We start from the raw sequence: 19,530 nt of genomic DNA on the forward strand, positions 1-19,530 counted from the left end.
TATATATATATATATATTTATATATATATATATATATATTCCTCGCGCTCTAAGTGACTTATAGAGCGCACTTGCGGCATGTCATGTTATCGATGGTAAAATGCATTTTTTGACGATATGATTTGCCTGAGTGGCTATAGAAGATGGTAGAAAATGGACAGATTAAAAAAAAATAATAATTAAGAAACTTTTTTTTTTTTTTTACTTGGGACTTCGCGGATTTTGGACGCTGGGGGGCCGTAGTTTGGGGACCCCTGCTCTACTGGCATAGAGATATATTGCCTTTTTTCTCACTCACACTACAATAGATAGATAGTACTTCATTAATTCCTTCAGGAGAGTTCCCTCAAGAAAATTACAATTCCAGCAGCAGTGTGCAGAATGGAGATATAATTTAAAAAGTAAATAATGGAGGTATAAATGGAAATAAAATAAAACAAATATAAAAATAAAAAGTAAGAAGAATAAAAATATAACAGTAAAATAATAAAACAAGAGAAACTGGGCAGTAGTGACCATGTTATGAAAAACGGTAATACTGTCGATTACGTGAAAGATGTCATGTGTATATTTCAACTTTAAAATGTATTGCACTGTTATTGCTGTTTATTGCTCTGTTTTTTGTTGCAGTTTATTTCAGTGTTATTGCTCTGCATCCCCTGTCATCCTAGTACACCCCTCGCCCCCAGAGAATACTGTTATGGTCTGATGGCTTGTGGGACAAAGGAGTTTTTTAGTCTATTAGTCCTGCACTTGGGAGCAGTGAACGGGCTCCTTTGGCTACTGATAACGGTATGCAGAGGGTGACTGGTATCACCCATGATGCTCACTAGTTTTCCCACAGTCCTCTTCTCTGCCACCGTCACCAGAGTCCAGTTTCATTCCGACCGTAGAGCCGGCCCGCCTGATCAGTTTCTCCTGCGTGGAGCTGTCCTTCTTAGGAGGTACTGCTGATCACAGTGTCAGACAGGATGTCCTTCAGTCTGACGTACTGCGGCTTATTAATGAGGTAGTTCGAAGTCTAAGCAAGCAGGCGGGGGTGCACTCGCGTTCTGTCCAGCTTGTCCTGAAGAAGGCGGGGCTGGATAGTATTAAAAGGCACTCGAGAAGTCCAGGAACAGGATAGTCATTTCCCTTTATCCAGGTTCTTTTTGGGAACTGGAACGATGCACAACGTCTCCCCCGCTGCAGGCTGAGGTTGAAGATCTCCTGGAGTGATTCACCCAGTTCTGCAGCACAAGTCTTGAGGAGTCGGGAGCACACCTTGTCTGGGCCTGCTGCTTTCCTAGATTGTAGCTTCCTCAATTGATCTCGGACCTGGTCCACAGAGATGACTAATATCTGCGTAGAGGTGATGGAGGGGGATAGATAGATAGATAGTACTTTATTGATTCCTTCAGGAGAGTTCCTTGAGGAAAATTAAAATTCCAGCAGCAGTTTACAGAGTTGAGATCAATTTAAAAAAAGTAAAAAGTAAAGAATGGGGGTTTAAATGGAAACAAAATAGAGAAATATTACAATAAGAATAAAAACTAAAAAGCAACAATGGGAATAAAAATACAACAGTAAAATAAGAATATAACAAGAGAAAGTAGGCAGTAGTGACCATGTAATGAAAACATATTGCACTGTTATTGTTTTGCATCCCCTGTCATCCTAGTACCCCCCGCACCCCGACCCAGAGAGGAGTTTTTACAGTCTAACGGCGTGTGGGACAAAGGAGTTTTTGAGTCTATTAGTCCTGCACTTGGGATGAAGCAGTCTAGCACTGAACAGGCTCCTCTGGCTACTCATAACGCTATGCAGGATGACGGGGGTGCTGCCATGGCTGGGGGGGAGGTGTGTTGAAGTGAGAAAAAGAGGGGGTTGGGAGGACGGTTGAACCGGTTGAAGAAGTTGTTCATCTCGCTGGCCCTCTCTATTGTCCCCTCTACTGCTCTGGTCTTTGTCTTGTGGCCTGTGATGGTTTTCACACATTCCCAGGACTTCCTCATGTTATTTGGCTCCAACTTCTTCCTGTAGCTGTCCTTAGCCTCCCTCACGCGTTGTTTCACCTTGAGGAAAAACTTGAGCAAAGCACATACACTATATTGCCAAAAGTATTTGGCCACCTGCCCTGACTCACATATGGACTTGACGTGCCATCCCATTCCTAACCCAGAGGGTTCAATATGATGTCGGTCCACCTTTTGCAGCTATTACAGCTTCAACTCTTCTGGGAATGCTGTCCACAAGGTTGCGGAGTGTGTTTATAGGAATTTTCCATCATCCTTCCAAAAATGCATTGGTGAGGTCACACACTGATGTTGGTCGAGAAGGCCTGGCTCTCACTTTCTAATTCATACTTAAGGTGTTCTATCGGGTTCAGGTTAGGACTCTGTGCAGGCCAGTCAAGTTCATCCACACCAGACTTTGTCATGCATGTCTTTATGGACCTTGCTTTGTGCACTGGTGCACGGTTATGATACAAGAGGAAGAAGCCCGCTCCAAATTGTTCCCACAAGGTTAGGAGCCTGGAATTGTCCAAAATGTTTTGGTATCCTGGAGCATTCAAAGTTCTTTTCACTGGAACTAAGGGGCCAAGCCCAACTCCTGAAAAACAAGCTCACACTATGATTCCTCCTCCACCAAATTTCACACTCAATGCAGTCCGAAATGTACCGTTCTCCTGGCAACCTCCAAACCCAGACTTGTCCATCAGATTGTCAGATTGAAAAGCGTGATTCATCACTCCAGAAATGGTGTCTCCACTGCTCTAGAGTTCAGTGGCGACGAGCTTTACACCACTGCATCCGACGCTTTGCATTGGACTTGGTGATGTATGGCTTAGATGCAGCCGCGCGGCCATGGAAACCCATCCCATGAAGCTCTCTACGTACTGCATGTGGGCTAATGGGAAAGTCACATGAAGTTTGGAGCTTTGTAGCAACTGATTGTGCAGAAGTCGGCGACCTCTTTGCACTATGCGGTTCAGATTCCGCTGACCCCTCTGTCAGTTTACATGGCCTATCACTTGGTGGCTGAGTTGCTGTTGTTCCCAAACTCTCCCATTTTCTTATAATAAAACCAACAGTTGACTTTGGAATATTTAGGAGCCAGGAAATTTCCCGACTGGATTTGTTGCACAGGTGGCATCCTATGACAGTTCCACGCTGAAAATCACTGAGCTGCTGAGAGCGGCCCATTCTTTCACGAATGTTTGTAGAAACAGTCTCCATGCCTAAGTGCACTGTGGCCGGGCCAAGTGATTAGGACAACGGATTCTGATCATTTGGATGGGTGGCCAAATACTTTTGGCAGTATAGTGTGTGACATACAGATTGAGACTTGCAACCGGGGGAGCGGGCGGGCATCCAGCCCAAAGCTCCACCCACCTGGGGCGTTGGTCCGTTTTCCGCGGTACTACGTGGGGTGTAATGGAAGTGTCGAAGATGTGGGATGTAGAATGTGGGTTGTGTGGCGTGTATTTTCTGTGGATCCTTGTGTGTTAGCATGCAGAGTGGCTTTGTTCCACGACCTTGGTGCTCTCGTAAAATCCACCAATCCGTCCAACAAAAGTCCACAAACAACAGGTGTGTGTCCATAAAAGACAGGGAAGGAGTTTGTTGCGTCTTTGCTGCACTGTTCTTTCAGGGGAATCTCAAAGCAAAGACCTTGCCCCGTCTCTTGTAGCCAAGGAAAAAAATCCAGATAAGAATGTTTATGTCTGCGCAAGCGAAAACAAAATTTTACTTTTTACTGTAATTGTCAATTTCTTGTCCTCAAAATTCATCATATTTCGCCATGCAGAGCAGACGGCGTCTCCAAGATATTGTCCAGTTTGCGATTTAGTCCGGAATTACAAAAGTAAGTGCCTAGGACCCTGTCCGTAGGGAAAGGGGATGGGGAAGCCTTCGAGGAATGCCAAATAGAAATGTGACTAGGTGACCTACTCAGTGGCTTAGTGGTTAGAGTGTCTGCCCTGAGATTGGTAGGTTGTGAGTTCAAACCCCGGCCGAGTCATACCAAAGACTATAAAAATGGGACCCATTACCTCCCTGATTAACACTCAGCATCAAGGGTTGGAATTGGGGGTTAAATCACCAAAAATGATTCCCGGGCGCGGCGCTGCTGCTGCCCACTGCTCCCCTCACCTCCCAAGGGGTGAACAAGGGGATGGGTCGAATGCAGAGGACAAATTTCACCACACATAGTGTGTTTGACAATCATTGTTACTTACACTTTAATTTTGACTTAGTGATGCGCCACATTTCGTCCAAAATACTTTCATCACCAAAACAACACTGCTAAAAGCGGATGCTGTGACATAAGAGGCAGGAAGCACGCACTTGTCCGGAGACAACACGCAAAAGTTGCAGAAATGCTTAAAACGACCAAAATATCATAAATATTGGACGTTATCATGAATGTGTCTGTTACTACAAAACATACATACACGCTGTATGTATGTTTTCATAAAACATTGATGAGGTTTTTGGATGATTTTTAGAGAGCTTCATAGGTGAAACAGGGCAATCCCTATTTGCTGCATTGTTAGCCACTTCTTGTTAGCCTTTTTTCACTATTTAGAACACACAGAAAAGACAAAGACGCATGTTCTCATCTCAAATGAGGATTGTGGATGATGGGCAAAATTCCCAAAAAAGGTGCAGTTCACCTTTAACGACTGCCATGTTGTTTGTTTACCGATGTTTGTTAGTTTCTTAGTTGTCAGCCAATTCACCTAGAACATAAATTTTTGCCGTTCTTCTCCCATTGAAAACCAAATATGTTGATGTCTGCAGTAGCTTTAATGGTATTTTGTAGGGGTGTGGGAAAAAAATCGATTCGAATACGAATCGCGATTCTCACGTTGTGCGATTTAGAATAGATTCTCTTGTTTGTTTTTTTAAATCAAATTTTTTTTTTTTTTATCAATCCAACAAAACAATACACAGCAATACAATCCAATTCCAAAACCAAAGCTGACCCAGCAACACTCAGAACTGCAATAAACAGAGCAATTGAGGAGACACAAACACGACACAGAACAAACCAAAAGTAAATAAATAAATGATAAATGGGTTGTACTTGTATGGCGCTTTTCTACCTTCAAGGTACTCAAAGCGCTTTGACACTACTTCCACATTTACCCATTCACACACACATTCACACACTGATGGAGGGAGCTGCCATGCAAGGCGCTAACCAGCACCCATCAGGAGCAAGGGTGAAGTGTCTTGCTCAGGAGACAACGGACGTGACGGGGTTGGTACTAGGTGGGGATTGAACCAAGGACCCTCAAGTTGCGCACGGCCACTCTTTCACTGCGCCACGCCATCCCAAATGAATATTATCAACAACAGTATCAATATTAAGTTATAATTTCAGCATAGCAGTGGTTAAAAATTCCTCAATAACATTATCATTAGACATTAATGAAAAAAAAAAGAACATTAGTGTCACAGTGGCTTACACTTGCATCGCATCTCATAAGCTTGACAACGCACTGTGTCCAATGTTTTCACAAAGATAAAATAACTCCTATTTTTGGTTCATTTAATAGTTAAAACAAATTTACATTATTTCAATCAGTTGATAAAACATTGTCCTTCACAATTATAAAAGCTTTTTTTTTTTTAAATCTACTACTCTGCTAGCATGTCAGCAGACTGGGGTAGATCCTGCTGAAATCCTATGTATTGAATGAATACTGAATCGTTTTGAATCAGAAAAATATTGTTTTTGAGAATCGCGTTGAATCTAAAAAAAAAAAATCGATATATAATCGAATCGCGACCCCAAGAATCGATATTGAATCGAATCGTGGGACACCCAAAGATTCGCTGCCTTAGTATTTTGTCTCAATTGTTTAGTTAAATTTAGCTACTTCTCTGTTGTCCAGCAATGTTTAGTTTCCAATAATATTTAGCAATATAAAGATACACTAGGGTGTTGCTATTAAATATGTAAAATTAAGAGACATTTCTTGGTCTAAGTTTTTAACATTATTTAGCAAGGTTCTGTTGATAAAACACTGTAGTAAACACGCTACAACAACACAATGGACACATCGATTCCATGTGGAAGTTTCCTCATGAAAACTGCTTATATGTAAGTAAATTGTGTTTTTTAAGTACATAATTTAAACAGGTTTTCGTTTGCCGTGCTGCCGAGGTCCGTCGTCCCTGTATAGCTCACGCACTCAGGCATATTCATCCATCCATCCATCCATTTTCTACCGCTTATTCCCTTTCGGGGTCGCGGGGGGCGCTGGCGCCTATCTCAGCTACAATCGGGCGGAAGGCAGGGTACACCCTGGACAAGTCGCCACCTCATCGCAGGGCCAACACAGATAGACAGACAACATTCACACTCACATTCACACACCAGGGCCAATTTAGTGTTGCCAATCAACCTATCCCCAGGTGCATGTGTTTGGAATTGGGAGGAAGCCGGAGTACCCGGAGGGAACCCACGCATTCACGGGGAGAACATGCAAACTCCACACAGAAAGATCCCGAGCCTGGATTTCAACCCAGGACTGCAGGCGCTTCGTATTGTGAGGCAGACGCACTAACCCCTCTGCCACCGTGAAGCCCTCAGGCAGATTCAGTGGTGGTCTATTTTCCAATATTGCAGATTTCATTGACTTTATTGTTGGAAAATGCATCTGCTTTGAGTGTCACAGGATATCCACACATTCTTGCCATCTCTGTCAGAAGTAGTGTGCGGAAAAAACGAGGGACCATTTCATCGGCTTTCCCCACACTCGTATTTTGAACAAATTTCGTCCAATTTCTTTCCACTTTCGCATCTTTTGGCCACTGGTGCAACTTGATTCCGTTTCTGTTCGTGTTGTTACACCCTCAGACAACACACCGACGAGGCATGATGTCTCCAAGGTACGGGAAAACAGTCGAAAAAACGGAAAATAACAGAGCTGATTTGACTTGGTGTGTGTTATGAGATTGAGAAAATGGCGGATCGTTTCACGTTGTGACGTCACGGGTCAAAGGTCATCGCTCTGACCGGCTATCAATTGAAAGGCGTTTAAATCGGCAAATTCACCCTTTTAGAGTTCGGAAATCGGTTAATAAAAACATTTTGTCTTTTTTTCTGCAACATCAAGGTATATATTGACGCTTACATAAGTCTGGTAATAATGTTCCCCTTTAAAGGCCTACTGAAACCCACTACTACCGACCATGCAGTCTGATAGTTTATATATCAATGATGAAATATTAACATTGCAACACATGCCAATACGGCCGGTTTAGTTTACTAAATTGCAATTTTAAATTTCCCGGGAGTTTCGTCTTGAAAACGTTGTGTAATGATGACGTGTACGCAAGACGTCATGGGTTTTTAGGAAATATGAGCGCTGCACACACACACACAGCTAAAAGTTGTCTGCTTTAACGGCATAATTACACAGTATTTTGGTGATCTGTGTTGCTGAATCTTTTGCAATTTGTTCAATTAATATTGGAGAACTCAAAGTAGAAGGATGGAGTTGGGAAGCTTTGGCCTTTAGCCACACAAACACACGGTGATTCCTTGTTTAAAATTCCCGGAGGTGAAACTTTACTATGGATCAGAGCGCGGTCAAGCGAACATGAATCGCGACCAAATGTCAACCAGCAGGTTTCGGTGAGAAAATTGTGGTAAAAAGTCGCTTCTTACCGGAGATCAGCTGAGCTTGTGCCGTCCATAGGTGCCGTCGACTCCCCTGAGACACTGGCGTCAAGACACCCGTGGACACACCCCTCCGACTATCAGGTACTGTTAAAGTCACTAAAACACTAGCAACACAATAGAAAGATAAGGGATTTCCCAGAATTATCCTAGTAAATGTGTCTAAAAACATCTGAATCAGTCCCAATGCAATCGCGTTTTTTTTTTTTTCTAGTCTGTCGCTATCAATATCCTCAAACACAAATATTTCATCCTTGCTCAAATTAATGGGGAAATTGTCGCTTTCTCAGTCCGGATAGCACTTTTTGTTGGAGGCTCCCATTAAAATCAATGTGAATATGTGAGGAGCCCCCACACCTGTGACGTCATCGTCTGCGACTTCCGGTAAAGGCAGGGCTTTTTTGTCAGCACCAAAAGTTGCGAACTTTATCGTGGATGTTCTCTATTAAATCCTTTCAGCAAAAATATGGCAATATCGCAAAATGATCAAGTACGACACATAGAATGGACCTGCTATCCCCGTTTGAATAAGAAAATCTCATTGTGGATTGCACTTTCACAGTATCATGTTAGACCCGCTCGACATCCATTGCTTTCCTCCTCTCTAAGGTTCTCATAGTCATCATTGTCACCGACGTCCCACTGGGTCATTATTGTCACCGACGTCCCACTGGGTCATTATTGTCACCGATGTCCCACTGGGTGTGAGTTTTCCTTTCCTTGCCCTTATGTGGGCCTACCAAGGATGTCGTGGTGGTCTGTGCAGCCCTTTGAGACACTAGTGATTTAGGGCTATATAAGTAAACATTGATTGATTGATTGATTTCAGTAGGCCTTTAAGTTCAGACATTGACTAAGTGGTCACTGCAAACTCGACAGGCTCAACACAGCAGCCACCTTTTTATTTATTTTTTTTTAACAACTTGTTTACTTTTGTTGATAAACCATCTTTTTAACACTGTAATACATTTTACATGCATGACCAGTGCATGTACGCTGTCCTTTCAATTGACGTCTTGCTAGGAATCTGCTTGTTTACCAACCATGTACTTGTGTCGGAGGTGACAACAACCGGACGTCACGTGAAACGCAGCATTAAACAAATGTTGGGAGTGAGACATGTTTTGGCTGTTCGATTATTTTAGTTTTACTCCGTGGTTAAAATATGTAATGAGTATGTTTATATAACTCATGGATTGATGATTTAGCAGTAATAAACCCAGGCAATTGCGTTCATTGGTTAGTTGAGCGCGAGACCAGAAAAAGCATCGGAATAATACAATTCTGATGTCTCACCGGCGGTGTAAGGCTCAGCGTTTCGACATGACACAAAATTGATGACAAAACATAACGAGTTTCAAAAAAGTGTTGTAGATGCAGTTATAAACAAGTCAACTTACAGTACTTAGCGGCACTCCACGGTCTGGATGAGCCGCCATTATTGCACAGGCGGAAGTGACGTCGTCTACCTGTTTATATGACGTATTTATTTTTTTAAATTCAGCAGTTCAGGTCCATGTTTTAACTAATTTCAGCAAAATATCTAAAATAATCATATTTTGCCGTGAGATATAAGTAATAGTAAATATAAATTAAAGTTAAATACTAATCGTAAGTCTACTTGTTTTATTTTGGAAATGTGCGTCACCTCCGGTTTGCCTTACTGACAAGAGTACGAATGTTCGCGGCATAGATGATAAAAAAGTAAATACAAACAAAGCTTGTAAACGAATCCTTTTAACTAAGGCGAGGGGGAAACAACGAAACCACTTTATTCAACATTTATGTTAATCAAAACCTTTGACATGAGGAATAATTTAAGGAAAACGTAAACATTCCAAACTGATTGAGGGGGGGGGGGGGGGGGGGGAGCAAGGACTAGTACATTTTTAACACACTTCCCTTAACATCCAACTGGCATGTAAACAACAATAAACTAAGCTTGACTGTGAGGTCCATTGAGTTTTAGACAATAACAATCAAGAGAAGATTCCTCAAGACAAAGAGTCATAACATTCTTGTGGTCAATTATTAGAACACGAAATGTTGGAAGAAAACTGCTGGATTTGCTCATTTGCATTCAAGAACACATAAATTGAATATTTAAAAAAATGTATGCATTTTAACACTTGTTTACCTTTCGAGTGTGATTTGCCAAAAATACTCATATGCAAACTTCACTTTTTACATAGTTATTTGGACATGATTAATGCACATCCCCATATTCAACGCACTTTGCACATACACGTATAAATTGATGTGCAGATCAGTTTAAAGAAAACACATAGCATCAAATGGTTAACAACAAAGCGGTTGTGCCAATTTTTAAAATTCCATTAATTTCCTTAGTTCTAATTCTCCATGGTGTCCAGGAACTCTTCCTCAATGATGTGCTCCAGCCTCTTTAACACGCCGTCCGCACCACCTGCAGGGTAGTCTGCTACCTGGACTTGGGGCTGTGGGAGGCTGTGGGAGGAGGATGGAGCCTGGAAAAAACAGCACAGTGTGCAAAGGAAAGGCAGCAACTGGGTGATGGAGGACAAGGAGCCCTGGGTGAGAAGGGGGAACTCCAGGTTTTCCGTTGTGGATTCCTCACTAAGCCCATTTAAAGCCTGCAAAATAAATTTACAGATGGTAAGTCCCCATATAAATTGGAATAAATGGGATATTCGTCATCTCCTCTTACCCCATAACGTTGCTGTATTCCTTGTAATATCTGGACAACATGGGGCTTGCATTCCTGTTGTCCTTCTATCAGTGTACTCTCTGGACCGCTGTAGTGACGCACATCCACCTCAGGCACAAATGCCCAGCGATACCTGTAAATGGAATCAGAAATACACCATATCTAAGAATATAATCCACATCCATAAGTGATGTGCAGCATTTTTACCCCTCACTATTTTTATCACAAAATATTTTTTCAAAAGACAATACAATAACAATTAAACTTGACTATACTTCAGAGTAATACGTCTAAAGCTTTACAACAACAAAAGGACAGAACACAGCCATTATTGTCAAAAAAGTGATTTACTAACTCCGTTTTCTTATGAGTTGGGAAATTGTGTTAGATGTAAATATAAACGGAATACAATGATTTGCAAATCCTTTTCAACCCATATTCAATTGGATGCACTTGTTCACCACTGTGTTACATAACCTTTTCTTTTAACAACACGCAATACACATTTGGGAACTGAGGAAACAAATTGTTGAAGCTTTGAAAGTGGAATTCTTTCCCATTCTTGTTTTGTGTAGAGCTTCAGTCGTTCAACAGTCCGGGGTCTCCGCTGTCGTATTTTACGCTTCATAATGCGCCACACATTTTCGATGGGAGACAGGTCTGGACTGCAGGCGGGCCAGGAAAGTACCCGCACTCTTTTACAACGAAGCCCCGCTGTTGTAACACGTGACTTGGCATTGTCTTGCTGAAATAAGCAGGGGCGTCCATGATAACGTTGCTTGGATGACAACATATGTTGCTCCAAAACCTGTATGGACCTTTCAGCATTAATGGTGCCTTCACATATGTGTAAGTTACCCATGCCTTGGGCACTAATACACCCCCATACCATCACAGATGCTGGCTTTTGAACTTTGCGCCTATAACAATCCGAATGGTTATTTTCCTCTTTGTTCTGGAGGACACCACATCCTCTGTTTCCAAATATAATTCGAAATGTGGACTCGTCAGACCACAGAACACCTTTCCACTTTGCATCAGTCCATCTTAGATGAGCTCGAGCCCAGCAAATTCGGCGGAGTTCCAGGGTGTTGTCAATAAATGGGTTTGGCTTTGCATAGTAGAGTTTTAACTTGCACTTACAGATGTAGCTACCAAATGTAGTTACTGACAGTGGTTTTATGAAGTGTTCCTGGGGCCATGTGGTGATATCCTTTACACACTGATGTCGGTTTTTGAAGCAGTACTGCCTGAGGGATCAAAGGTCCATAATATCATCGCTTACGTGCAGTGATTTCTCCCGATTCTCTGAACCTTTTGATGATTTTACGGACCGTAGATGGTAAAATCCCTAAATTCCTTGCAATAGCTCGTTGAGAAATGTTGTTCTAAAACTGTTCGACAATTTGCTTACAAAGTGGTGACCCTCGCCCCATCCTTGATTGTGAATTACTTAGCATTTAATGGAAGCTGCTTTTATACCCCATCATGGCACCCAACTGTTCCCAATTAGCCTGCACACCTGTGGGATGTTCCATATAAGTGTTTGATGAGCATTCCACAACTTTATCAATATTTATTGCCACCTTTCCCAACGTCTTTCTCACGTGTTGCTGGCATCAAATTCTAAAGTTAATGATTATTTGAACATCAAATATGTTATCTTTGTAGCATATTCAACTGAATATGGGTTGAAAATGATTTGCAAATCATTGTATTCCGTTTATATTTACATCAAACACAATTTCCCAACTCATATGGAAACGGGGTTTGTATGATCTGGGGCTACATGAGTGGTGCCGGCACTGATAAACTGTGGTTCTTTCAGGGGAAATATGTGTGTCTAACTAGTTTTTGTTAGGGTCTACATCACATCTATGGCTGGCCCATTACAGGACAAAAAAAAAATGCAGGACCTAAAGTGGGATCTTTGAGGAACGCCGCCCTTTTGCACCGCTGTTTTTTACGTTTGCTGGCAAGGTTAACATTTTTAAATGCAGGGATCTGCCAATGTGTCTACAGCGGACCAAGTTCTTCTATACAACAGGAGCAATCGAGTCTTTTTAGGAAGTTACTGCAAAAAATGTTTGTCTCCCAAGGTTGTCGTTACCTCCAGAAATGGTGAAATGTGAGACGGCTAACTCTCTTTTGTGAGAATAATGACATTATATTTGCCCAAACGTGTGACTGCTTACATCTGAAAGAGTGGTATCCTCTCTGGCGGAAAAGCCAAGGAGGTGTCCAGAAACTTGCAAGCTGACAGGTACAAATCCAACTCTGCTTGAGAGAAATTAACTGGAGTGTTTCTGTCAAGGGCTCCACGTACGACTTTAGCCAGCCTAAGAGCACACAGACAGAGAGAATCATGAGTGTCAAATTGTCAGGAAATTTACGGGCGAAGGAAAAAATGTTGCACTCACTTAGAGACATCTTTATCTTCCAGCAGAGCTTTCTCGAGACGCGCAAATATGCGAATCTAAAAAAAAACCAACACAATTTCCGATTACACAAAGAGTGTGTTTGTCAAAACCATATACATCTTGCAAGGTTTTTACCAGCTCTGTGACCATGATCGGCCAAAGAGATGTCAGGTGCTGAGATGAAATTCGCAGCAGGAGAACACGGAACATCAGGAACATCTGAGCAGACACAGCAGGGCTAGGATTCATCCGTAAAGCTTCCGTGAGACGCTCTGGTGGGACGAGGAAATCATCTTTCTTTTTTTTACCAATACACGTATCCCTCCTAAATGTGTGCAATAGACAATATCCCACCTTGGATGAGGGGAAGATAAAGATGATATTGGTCCAGTTCTCCACTGAACATCGCAAACGCCTGGCGCTTCAGGAGCATGGGTTTCTGGTCCATGTTGGAAAAAAGTTTCAAGGAGCTGCTCTGCATGCCTACAACAGTCAAGTGGGACATTCATGCAATTGTCATTTTATTCGAGCAACCACGTCCTGGGAAGTTGTTGTACTCACTCATGAGGTCTTTAAACATGGTCTTTTCATGAGTCAGCAGGTGGTCAATTATGGATTTCCAACTAAAAAGAGAGCACGTGGAAAATAGAAAGATGGAGTACCATCAATTAATTAGCCACATACTGCATATCAATACATAATAATAATAATAATAGATTTTATTTGTAAAAAGCACTTTACATTGAGCAAACAACCTCAAAGTGCTACGGTGTATTAAAAAAAATAAAAAGAAAAAGATAATAAAAATAAATACAAATAAAAACTAAAACAGTGCAACGCGGTGGTAGTGCGTCTGTCTCACAATACGAAGGTCCTGAGAAGTCCTGGGTTCAATCCTGGGCTCGGGATCTTTCTGTGTGGAGTTTGCATGTTCTCCCCGTGACTGCGTGGGTTACCTCCGGGTACTCCGGCTTCCTCCCACATTTAAAGACATGCACCTGGGGATAGGTTGATTGGCAACACTAAATTGGCTCTAGTGTGTGAATGTGAGTGTGAATGTTGTCTGTCTCTCTGTGTTGGCCCTGCGATGAGGTGGCGACTTGTCCAGGGTGTTCTCCGCCTTCCGCCTGATTGTAGCTGAGATAGGCACCAGTGCCCCCCGCTCTCCCAAAAGGGAGTAAGCAGTAGAAAAATGGATGGATGGAACTAGAACAGCCTAATAGCTAGAACTAGTATGAAAATATCTTTGAAAAAAGGCTTTTTTTAAAAGAAGGGTTTTTAGCCTTTTTTAAAAGCATCCACAGTCTGTGGTGCCCTCATGTAGTCAGGGAGAGCGTTCCACAGACTGGGAGCGGCGGAGCAGAAAGCCCGGTCTCCCATTGTTCGTAGCTTTGTCCTCTGAGGTTGGAACAAGTTAGCCTGTCCGGAACGGAGGTGTCGTGTGGAGGATTTGGGGGTGAATAGTTCTATGAGGTAGAGGGGGGCATTTCCATGGAGGCATTGGTGGGTTGGTAGGGAGACCTTGTATTCAATCCTGAGTGGAACAGGAAGCCAGTGCAGGGATTTCAGAATTGGTGTGATATGGTCCGCCCGAATGCAGCTGAGATAGGCTCCAGCACCCCCGCCACCCCAAAAGGGACACGCTGTAGAAAATGGATAGATGGATGGATGGTCGTACTTCCGTACTCATTAGGATCCTAGTAGCACTATTCTGTATGTTTTGCAGCTTCTGGATGTTCTTGCTGGGGATCTCGACAAGAAGTGTGCTGCAGTAGTCTATACATTTGTTCCTTGCCAAATCACGCTTTAAAAGCATAGTCCACTTACTTTTGGCCTAGATTAAACATGTCTAAGCATAAAACTGGATAAAATATCAACACTACAGTGCCACAGGCCACTAGATGAGACCATGGCTCCTCGTATGTTCTGTTTTGTTTACAATATTGGAATAAACAAGTGTGAAGGTAACTATGTGGGTGTTATTTCATACTGGCCTTTTTCTTTTTTGTTAATGTTACTGTTACTTGAATGTCCATGTACTCCACCCTGTCTAGGGGCTACAGACAAAAAATAGCCTTGGTTGATGAGGTTTACACATCATGTTCTTTAGTAGGTGCTTCTTTAAATAAAGAATAAATAAAAAAATATATAAAAATATATTTGGTTTTTTTTCAGTTGCATTGTGTGTTTTTCCAAATAGCCCATGAACAATCACAACAGATTATGTTGTATAGATGGATCCATGTACTAGTTCAACCATTCCTTATGAATGACTACGAATATGCAGGGGCGCCAGCCACGCTGTCTGTAGGGCCCCGCAGTCTAAGCGCATGTAAAACCTCAATTAATGAAACACATCCATAGCTCCTTCCTCAGTCATTGAAAATAATGTAATGGCAAATAATGTCCGACATTCTAATTGTCACATAAGGCACGCTGGTGTTAGTGCTGGGCCTGTAAGCAGTAGAAGTAGGAAATGTTTCAGGAGGATTACATGTTTGAATCATGCTAAATCAAAATATAAATTATTGAACCATTTCTTTGCAATTAATTTGTTTTGGTGAAGTGAAGTGAATTATATTTATATAGCGCTTTTCTCTAGTGACTCAAAGCGCTTTACACAGTGAAACCCAATATCTAAGTTACATTTAAACCAGTGTGGGTGGCACTGGGAGCAGGTGGGTAAAGTGTCTTGCCCAAGTACGCAACGGCAGTGACTAGGATGGCGGAAGCGGGAATCGAACCTGCAACCCTTTGAGTTGCTGGCTCGGCCACTCTACCAACCGAGCTATAGACAAAACATGCATCAAATTCAATTCAAGTTTGATTAAATAAGGATAAAAATCATCTTTTGTCATACCACCAGGTTTAACCGGTTTGTTATGGAGGGTCGCATGGGACAAAATAAATAAATACATCTTCATATTACTCAAATGTGTGATTTAGTATTTATAATTGGAATTAAATACAAAACCCAAAACCAGAGAAGTTGGCACGTTGTGTAAATTGTAAATACAAACAGAATAAAATGATTTGCAAATCATTTTCAATTTATATTCGATTGAATGGACTGCAAAGACAAGATATTTTAATGTTTGAACGGAAAAACTCAATTTTCTTTTCGCAAATAATCATTAACTTAGAATTTAATGACAGCAACACATTTCAAACAGTTGGCACAGTTGAGCCAGCATGTGAATTATACATCAAACAACATGCGAACCTGGGTGCACAGGAAGCATCCATTGTGAAGAAGAGGGGGTCCACGAAGAGCTCAAACACTTCTTTCCTCCAGGCCCTCTTGGTATACGCATAACCACTCAGGCTGCTCAGTAGCTGGGCACCAGCCTCAAAGCTGGGCATGTTGTAGGCACTACAAAGACAGAGGGGAACTTCATTACAAAGTCAAAGACCCTTGACGTGTTTGCGAGGCCACAATAGGTACCTGTGATTCTTTAAGTAGGGAAACACATAGTACATGAGACGGGAAATGAGCGGAACTGCTTTCTCCTTCTCGTCACTCCGGTATACCATGTCAAGAAGTGGTGCCAAGATCTACACACAGGAATTGTACATTTGTAATAAAGCTTGTAGGAAACCCTGAATGTTTCAGCAGCCATTTTCTTCTGAGGGCACAATACTATACATGTACTGAAAAAGGGTCGACACAATACACGAGAGCAAAGCGGTACACCGATCATCTATGAGTGAGATCAGCCGATACCAATACCGATCACATGTATTAATGTTTTAAATTGTATTTATGGTAACTGTTATTGACAATTTAACATCATCAACCCACTTTATAAAATAGTTCCTTATTACAATTTGATAAAAACAATGTCAATAGTACACAGTAAATAAACAAAAGAAACGACTACTATCTAATAATTATTTAAATCCTCTGGTTTTTAACTTCAGAGTCGTCCCGTGTCCAGGGTGCTATTCCCTGAATTTGTAAACATGAACAAAAACGAAATGATTTTGAGAAAATAAAAATATCAGCTTGGTCACGCTAGTATCTATCATACATCGATACTACTCTTGGTATCGACACCACCGATTTATGGATCAATCCGCCCTCCTCTTATGTGTCGTTTATTCTGGCAGCGACAATGCTGACACACCAACAGTTGTTGTTACGTTTACCTCTCTCTAGACCAGGGGTCACCAACGCGGTCCCCGCGGGCACCAGGTAGCCCGTAAGGACCAGATGAGTAGCCCGCTGACCTGTTCTAAAAATAGCTCAAATAGCAGCACTTACCAGTGAGCTGCCTCTATTTTTTAAATTGTATTTATTTTCTAGAAAGCTGGTCTCGCTTTGCTCGACATTTTTAATTCTAAGAGAGACAAAACTCAAAACAGAATTTGAAAATCCAAGAAAATATTTTAAAGACTTGGTCTTCACTTGTTTAAATAAATTCATTTATTTTTTTACTTTGCTTTTTATAACTTTCAGAAAGACAATTTTAGAGAAAAAATACAACCTTAAAAATTATTTTAGGATTTTTAGACACAAATACCTTTTTACCTTTTAAATTCCTTCCTCTTCTTTCCTGACAATTTAAATCAATGTTCAAGTTTTTTTTTTATTGTAAAGAATAATAAATACAATTTAATTAATTTCTTCATTTTAGCTTCTGTTTTTTTGACAAAGAATATTTGTGAAATATTTCTTCAAACTTGTTATGATTAAAATAAAATAAAAATATTCCGGCAAATCTACAGAATCTGTAGAATCACATTTAAATCTTATTTCAAAGTCTTTTGAATTTCTTTTAAAATGTTTGTTCTGGAAAATCTAGAAGAAATCATGATTTGTCTTTGTTAGAAATATAGCTTGGTCCAATTTGTTATATATTCTAACAAAGTGCAGACTGGATTTTAACCTATTTAAAACATGTCATCAAAATTCTAAAACGATTCTTAATCAGGAAAAATGACTAATGATGTTCCATAAATTCTTTTTTTTTATTTTTTCAAAAAGATTTGAATTAGCTAGTTTTTCTCTTCATTTTTTTTGGTTGAATTTTGAATTTTAAAGAGTCGAAATGAAGATGAATTATGTTTCAAAATTTAATTTTCATTTTTTTCGTGTTTTCTCCTCTTTTAAACCGTTCAATTAAGTGTTTTTTTCATCATTTATTCTCTACAAAAAACCTTCCGTAAAAGGAAAAAATATGTACGACGGAATGACAGACAGAAATACCTATTTTTTTTATATATAAGGATGTATTTATTAAAGGTAAATTGAGCAAATTGGCTACTTCTGGCAATTTATTTAAGTGTGTATCAAACTGGTAGCCCTTCGCATTAATCAGTACCCAAGAAGTAGCTCTTGGTTTCAAAAATGTTGGTGACCCCTGGATTAGGCAGTAGAACAAATGTACTTAGATAAGCTCTTCTGTATGATTTTCACATCAGGAGAAGTCAGGAGACACAACAGTAGCCTGTCGAGGGACCAAACTATTATAACATTGTGTGGATAACAGTAGCGGAGCCTTCTCTGTAATATAGGTTTCTGTTTCTGTTGAAACAGAAACCTATATTACAGGGGGGTGGGGAGACACTGACTTTCTCTATTTTTAGGTTTCTGTTTCAACAGAAACAATAACCTAAAAGTAGAGAAAGAACATTGACTTTCTCTACTTTTACTAATGTTACAATGAAATATATCTGTAGCTTTACATTCTATCTGTGTTGAATTATATGTCCAAGATCTGATAGCTCAATTACAGCTCATGTTATTCTATTCTGTGTTATATGTCTTTAATGTTGCACGATTGCGCCAGGTAAAATTCCTAGTGTGTGAACGTGTTCTCAAACAATGGCAATAAAAACTTTTCTGATTCTGATTCAATACATTTTGGTAGATAATGGCTACGTTGTTAATATGGAAATTAAAGTGCTTTAATAAATAAATTATCACAAATCTGATCATTCAAGTGTGTTTCAGATGCTCAATAAACCGAAAATAGTTTGCCAATAGTATCAAAAGTTAAGGTACACCTAATTTTTACATAGCTGCCATCTGGGAGATATGCTAATTAGGTGTCCAGACACACCCAATCATAAAGATGATTTTTCCATCATATTTCTAATTGTCAAAAAACATGAAATTGACACCAAGTTTGGATTTATAGCTCATTTGGTTCAACTGTAGAGGCAAAAGCGTGTTCAGGTGATGGCCATATTGGATCAGTCGCTGTGGCGACCCCAAAGGTCACCAGCGCGGGCGCCCTAGCCAAATCATTTAAGTATGCCCTGAGCTACACCTGTGCCAAATTTGGCGTTTTTAGACAAAAGTGAACGAACACACCCTAAAATCTCCCTAAGGGCTCCCACTATTAATAACCGCTTACTTTATGTTATGACCTGCTTCCTTTTACACCTCCGAAACATTATGAAGCACCTATTTCTTGGTGTTGTTTCAAATTAGATTAGCGGTTAGCTTAGCTAATCACTTGCCTGCTCCTGGCTTGCGCTCGGTGTGTAACATGTTTAGAATAGAATAGAATGGACTTTATTGTCATTATATTTGCATATAACAAGATTAATGACTCCAACTTAAGGTGCAGTAGTGGGAACTAATATGGGGTAAAACAAATAACACAAGAGGTAATAAAGGAAAAAACTAACAATTGAAATAAACAGACTACTATCCAATAAAAATAATAAGCAATCCTGTACAATATACAAAACACTATAGAAATACAAAATACTGTACAATATACAGAACAAGAGTAA

General features: G+C 40.6%; 2 protein-coding genes across 3 annotated transcripts in view; both read right to left on the reverse strand.

Moving 5' to 3' along the window:
• Positions 1-9,159, reverse strand: part of morc3a (MORC family CW-type zinc finger 3a) — a 53,938-nt gene extending 44,779 nt beyond the window's left edge. Inside the window, exons 1-2 of one of the 2 annotated variants that reach the window (XM_061879150.1) lie at positions 9,078-9,111; positions 7,666-7,784 (exon numbers count right to left, since the gene is read on the reverse strand). Coding sequence is in view for 1 of the 2 variants with exons in the window: in XM_061879149.1 (XP_061735133.1) it covers positions 9,078-9,116 (39 nt within the window). In the remaining variant the exon portion in view is untranslated. Of the gene's footprint in view, positions 1-7,665; positions 7,785-9,077 lie in introns of both variants that reach the window. The other variant, XM_061879149.1, reaches the window with a different exon arrangement.
• A 273-nt stretch (positions 9,160-9,432) lies between these two features.
• Positions 9,433-19,530, reverse strand: part of dop1b (DOP1 leucine zipper like protein B) — a 62,666-nt gene continuing 52,568 nt past the window's right edge. Inside the window, exons 30-38 of the mRNA XM_061879147.1 lie at positions 16,229-16,338; positions 16,007-16,156; positions 13,345-13,406; positions 13,138-13,266; positions 12,919-13,055; positions 12,784-12,839; positions 12,559-12,702; positions 10,364-10,496; positions 9,433-10,289 (exon numbers count right to left, since the gene is read on the reverse strand). Of these exons, the coding sequence (XP_061735131.1) occupies positions 10,029-10,289; positions 10,364-10,496; positions 12,559-12,702; positions 12,784-12,839; positions 12,919-13,055; positions 13,138-13,266; positions 13,345-13,406; positions 16,007-16,156; positions 16,229-16,338 (1,182 nt within the window). The 3' untranslated portion in view covers positions 9,433-10,028. The remainder of the gene's footprint in view (positions 10,290-10,363; positions 10,497-12,558; positions 12,703-12,783; positions 12,840-12,918; positions 13,056-13,137; positions 13,267-13,344; positions 13,407-16,006; positions 16,157-16,228; positions 16,339-19,530) is intronic.

This window comes from Nerophis ophidion, linkage group LG19 (genome assembly GCF_033978795.1).
Source record: "Nerophis ophidion isolate RoL-2023_Sa linkage group LG19, RoL_Noph_v1.0, whole genome shotgun sequence".
In the NCBI taxonomy this organism is placed as follows: domain Eukaryota; kingdom Metazoa; phylum Chordata; class Actinopteri; order Syngnathiformes; family Syngnathidae; genus Nerophis; species Nerophis ophidion.